The sequence below is a fragment of the Belonocnema kinseyi genome, chromosome 5 (genome assembly GCF_010883055.1).
Source record: "Belonocnema kinseyi isolate 2016_QV_RU_SX_M_011 chromosome 5, B_treatae_v1, whole genome shotgun sequence".
In the NCBI taxonomy this organism is placed as follows: Eukaryota; Metazoa; Arthropoda; class Insecta; order Hymenoptera; family Cynipidae; genus Belonocnema; species Belonocnema kinseyi.
Genome location: NC_046661.1, coordinates 94372351 through 94378007, shown reverse-complemented (window position 1 = coordinate 94378007; position 5657 = coordinate 94372351). Strand labels below are relative to the sequence as shown.

Genomic DNA, 5657 nt, shown 5'->3' with positions numbered 1-5657 from the left:
CATTCAGTTTAAATCAATCATTTTTTCCCAGAAATAGATTTTACTGGTACCATGATTCATTTTCAATTCTTTAAACAAATGGGAATTGTTTAAATAATCTTTTTTTCTCGAAAATTTGTTTTTCCCCCTAAAAATGATTACTTTTAGTCTAGTAGAATATTTATTAACATTGGTTAATTAATGTCTTATTATTTAAACAAATGAGATTTGTTTGAATAATTTTTTTCGAATTTTTATTTTTTTCCTTAAAAATTATTACTATTGGTCTAGCGGAATATTTATTAACATTAGTTCATTAATTTCTAATTTTTTTAAACAAATGGCATTTTTGAAAATAATTTTTCTATTAACAATTATAAATATTTCTTCAGTGGAATATTTATCAACAGTGTTTGATTAATTTAATTTAAACAAAAATTTTTTAATACAAATTATTCTTTAAATATTACTGATAAATTAATTATTAATTAGTTATTAATTATCACTGATAAATATTCCACTAGACCAACCGTAATAATTTTTCTTTAAAAATACATCGAAGCGAAGTTATTTAAACAAATTACATTTGTTTAAAAAATTAATGAACCAATGTTATTAAATATTCCACTAGACTAACAGTGATAATTTTAAGGGAAAAAATTAATTTAAAAAAAAAATATTTAAGCAAATTGCATTTGTTTAAATATCTAAAAATTAATTAACCAATGATTATAAATATCCCATTAGAATAATATTAATAATTTCAAGTTAAAAAAGACCAGAATACAGTGCTCGAAAAGTCGATTTCATGAAGAATTGACATTTTTTGTTTGAAATGTAGTTTTCAGGTACTCGTGGGATTGTGTTAGGGGTGTCAAACCCGTATATATGATACATGAAATTCTTTGTTGGATATTTCTCTACATGTCCCCATACTTTTCCGTCATTTTTTTCAAACCCTAAAAAATTATTCTGAAAACTCAAAAAAGTTATTTTTTCCCATGCATTTTACATGGGAAACTTCAAGTCAAAACCGACAATGTTAAAATCGAAAAATAAAAAACATAATAATAGGGAATTTCTTTTTTCGGATTTGGAATGACATTGGGGGGATCGTTGCCCTATAAAAAATAAAAGCCTATTTGAGCCACCCTGGTGTATACTGAGGGCTATGGATTTTTCTAAAAGGGAAATAAACTAGGAAATTAATACCATGGAGAAAAATATAATTCTGTAAAATAAGAACTTCATTTCTTTTTCAATTTGTATAAATTGTCAGATGGAAAAATAAATTGATTCATTGTATGGTTTGTTTGACAACCCGCACTTATTTTTGCAAAACAATATTATATCTCTTATTATTTTTTAATTCATATAAAATTAATTCGTCAATTGTAATAATTAATTATTTAATCAATTTTCAGTGGGTTCAGGCTTGTTGATTCAATTTGTTAATTGTGTGCTGAAGAATTTCTCTAAATTCCTGCGGATAGTTGTCTTGCATAAATTCGATAACTTGTTGTGACATTTTCGCATGCTTTCGGCTGCATCGTCGACAACTATTGGCAATAGCTTCCATTGTTAGACCTAAAAATAAAAAATCTTATTTCTCAGCTTTATTATAGAAAATAATTTTTTTTACAAAAACAGGCGATGCTCAGTCAAGCGTGACAAGCAGTATGAGGGCCGCATTCTCAGAGCATAGATGCATCAGGTTGCATCATGCGTCCAAATGCAACAAAAATTATTCATTCGGCCCATTCTCGAAATACTACACAAATGTAGGCTCTACTATAAATTAGAGGTTCCCTATTTGAATGTTGGCTTTTTGATTAATTTATCTTGTTTTAATGCAATGTCGCCTTTAATATTACCTAATATTAGTAAATATAAAAATAAATTATTTCAAATTGAACATTTCTTATTTGTTTTTATATTTTATCTGTATTTATAATATATTTTTACAATTCATAAATTTATAAATGAGAGATTATTAATAATTTGAAAACATATTTTTAAGTTTTTGATCAAGAAAATTATATTTGCCCATGCAAAAATTGTAAAAATAATTATGCATATAATAATCTGTCAATAAAAATAACAGCTAAGAGTCAATGACACATTTTCTGAATGGAATATTTTTCTTTTTAGTTATCTGGAACCATTATAATAAGTAATATTTACGAAAAAGATGCAAAAGCGTACTATTTATTAATTAAAATGTTTATAGTAATAGTAATTATTAATATTTCCTAATTATTTATCACGTATATTATTTATATAAGGTACTTGAGCACTTTTTGTTAAGAAACCATTTTTTCTGCTGTTATGATCCTCATCCAAATATTTTTTAATATAATTTTTTCATAACAATTAGCTGAAATCCTAAATTAATTTTGTATGTTCCTCAAGTGTACATTCGTTGATTCGAATTTTGATATTTTTCTCAATTAATAAGGCTCGTATCAAATAAATAATAAAAAATAAAGACTATTTCAAGTATTTCTTAAATCCTTTAAAAAAATTTTGTAAGATTTAAAAAAATTGTTATTTTATAATAATGGTTAGCAATTTTATGTTTAAAAAACAATTTGATTTTGAAAACAACTCAAGCCTAAATTTCAAAGAATAATAATAAATTTAATTAATTTAACCATGTATATTTATTTCCAAAAGATTTGAATTCTGAAAATTCAAACCATAATTGTTTAAAGCAATTGAATGTATAATTGTAAAAATAATACAGAACGTTAACTCTTGGTTACAAAAAGAAAAAAATTGTCGTAGTAAACCCGAAAAACCTGTTTTTTAAAAAACAGGTTTTTTCTCATAATTCATCCAATTCTTGGAATTTTTTGACGAAATTACAGGAATTATTTATAAAGATATAAATCTGTTTTTATGGAACAAATTATTCAAAGCATATCATCATAAAAAAATTATAAAGGTCTTACTTCGGTCGTGCGCACATTGGTTCAATAAATAGTGGAATTTTTAACCAACGAAAAATAGTTTTAAAATTTTTTGGTTTTTATTAGTAAAATTTTCAATCCAAAATGAATTAAATTAAAATTTTTTACCAAAAAAATATCAATTCTCAACAAAATACATAAATTTTGAAACAAATAGTTGATTTTAAAACTAAAAATCGTAAATTTTCAAACAAAAATGGAATAGTTAAATATTCAGAAAAAAACTTAATGCTAGAAATTAAAAACTATCAATTTTCAGCGAAAAATAGAATGTTTAAATTTTTAGTGACGAAAATTAATTTTTAAATAAAAACTATCAATTTTAAACTGAAAGTAGAATGATTAACATTTAGATAAAAAAATTAATTTTCAACAAAATACATGAATTTTGTAACAATAGATAATACTAGATAACAATAGATAACAGATAACAATAGGTAATAAAAACAATTATATAATTTCAACTAGAAGAGTTCATTTTTCAACAAAAAATGGAATATTTAATTTTGCAGTGAATAAAATTAATTTTCGATTAAATATTATCATTTTTCACCCGAAAACGATCCATATTCAACCAAAAATGAAACATTAAAATATTAAGTAAAAAAATAATTGTCCAAAAAACGAATTTTCAACAGAAAAAGATTAACTTCTAATGAAAGATTTAATAAATTGAATTTTTTATTAAAAACCATCAATTGGCATTCGAAAATAGAATAGTAAAATTTTGAGTTATAAAAATTAATTTTCAACTAAAAACGAACAATGTCAAAAAAATAATAAAAAATAGAATAGTCAAATATAGAGTAAAAAAAGTAATTTGAAAAAAAGAATTTTCAAAAAAAATTAATTTCTAATGAAAGATTTAATAACTTAATTTTCAATTAAAAACTATTAATTTGCATCCTAAAATAGAACAGTGAAATTTTGAGTCACAAAAATTAATTTGAAACTAAAAACGAACAATTGAAAAAAAAAATAGTCAAATATTGAGTAAAATAAATGAATTACAAAAAAGAAGAATTTTTAACAAGCAAATGAAAAAAAGATTAATTTCTAATGAAAAGTTAAATACTTGAATCTTCAATTGAAAACTATCAATTTTAACTGAAAATGGAATCGTTAATATTCAATACAAAAATTAATACTAAAATATTCAATTAAAAACGATCAATTCTTCTTTCAAAAATGGAATATTTAAATTTGCTGTCACAAAAATTAATTTTCGATCAAAAATGATTTATTTTTAACCAAAAATAGAATAGTTAATTTTTTACCGAAAATGATCGATTACACTTTTAAAAAAGGAGAATGATTTTGGTAAATATTCATGTGTTTTGTATATAAGATCCACTACTTTAGAAATAATTTGATTTACTGTTTTTAATATTTTATTTTTAAAAATGTTCTTAATTTATAAAGCTAGTAATTTCACAATTACGTACATATTTCAATCATCAGAAATCTAGTAAACATTTAAAAATTTATTTCGAAAATTGATTATCATCCGAATATTGAGAATTGCTCATTTAGTAAATATATATTTTATTTTAAAAGTAATTTAAAATTAATAAATAAAATATTGAAGAACCCGAATTTTTTCATACTATTAAAAAATAATTACCTTTTATTTGATTCCCAAGAGCATCGCAGGGTTCGCGATCCAAAGCACAATTAATTTGCCTCTGTACAAGTGTTTTATTCTGAAGCATTTTGGTAACATCTTGAGCCACAAAAATGTCTAAAGTGGCCAAAATGGTAAGAAATCCAAAAATCAACTTGCAATTCATGATTTTGTTTGGTCAAAAATAAAATAATATATTTGATAAGGAAAATTTGTTTCGGTGCGGAAAACGGAAAAGTTGACGGGGTGGCTTCTCGTTAAGAACTATTTTGAAAATATGAAAGCAATCTATATATAGAATTTCCCCTCATTTTTCTTTAATTATTTCCGAAAATTCACAAATGGGTTTCCAGGATTCCTTATAGGTTGGACTTTATATCTTGATGGAAATAGGAAATTAATTACCTCATTTTGATGATTATATTTATACTTGGATATTTCTTGAAGGTCTTTCTTTCTGATAGAGATCATTGCGCCAGCGATATTAAAATTAAATTACTTTAATTTTGTATGATAATTCAAAATACCGGAATGCACATCTTCGAGGGAAAGTTTTTCGTTCAGTTATTTGAGAAATAAAATAATGTGTATACTAAATAAAATAAAAAGAATTTAATATAAAAGATTGAAATTGAAATAATTTGATTATAATAATATCCGTTCATAGTTGATTTTGAATTTATTATTTTCACGCTTTAGATGAAAATGATTGAATTTTAAAATGACCATTTTTTTATTAACTTATAATTCTTAAAAATGAGCAGGTTATTTTTCAGATTAACTAAGTACGTCTCGCTTTGTGGGCAAGTATCTGACACCGTACTTTTAACATTTAAAAAACCTAAAAATACATTTTCAACGTATTTTCTAAATACTTATTTATCAAAGTGGAATTAAATACTATTTTGAATCATTTCGAATTTTCTATCAGATTTAATTTACCACTTTTTCCGGACATATTTTCCCCCAAAATGTGTTTAATTATTTTATTTTTATATCGGAATTTTATTTTTGAAGTTCAAGAGCAAGAAAAATGTAACATTTATGTGCATGGTGACAAGGAAAAGTTAAAGCCGAAAAAT

General features: G+C 23.3%; 1 protein-coding gene across 1 annotated transcript; it reads right to left on the bottom strand.

Annotated features, from left to right (window-relative positions):
• Positions 1-1206: 1206 nt before the first annotated feature.
• On the bottom strand, positions 1207-4916 carry LOC117173000 (ejaculatory bulb-specific protein 3-like). Its single transcript, XM_033361341.1, has 2 exons — positions 4576-4916; positions 1207-1566 (listed from the first exon to the last, which is right to left on the bottom strand). Exons 1-2 carry the CDS (start codon positions 4739-4741, stop codon positions 1409-1411), a joined length of 324 nt encoding a protein of 107 aa, XP_033217232.1. The 5' UTR covers positions 4742-4916; the 3' UTR covers positions 1207-1408.
• Positions 4917-5657: the final 741 nt, after the last annotated feature.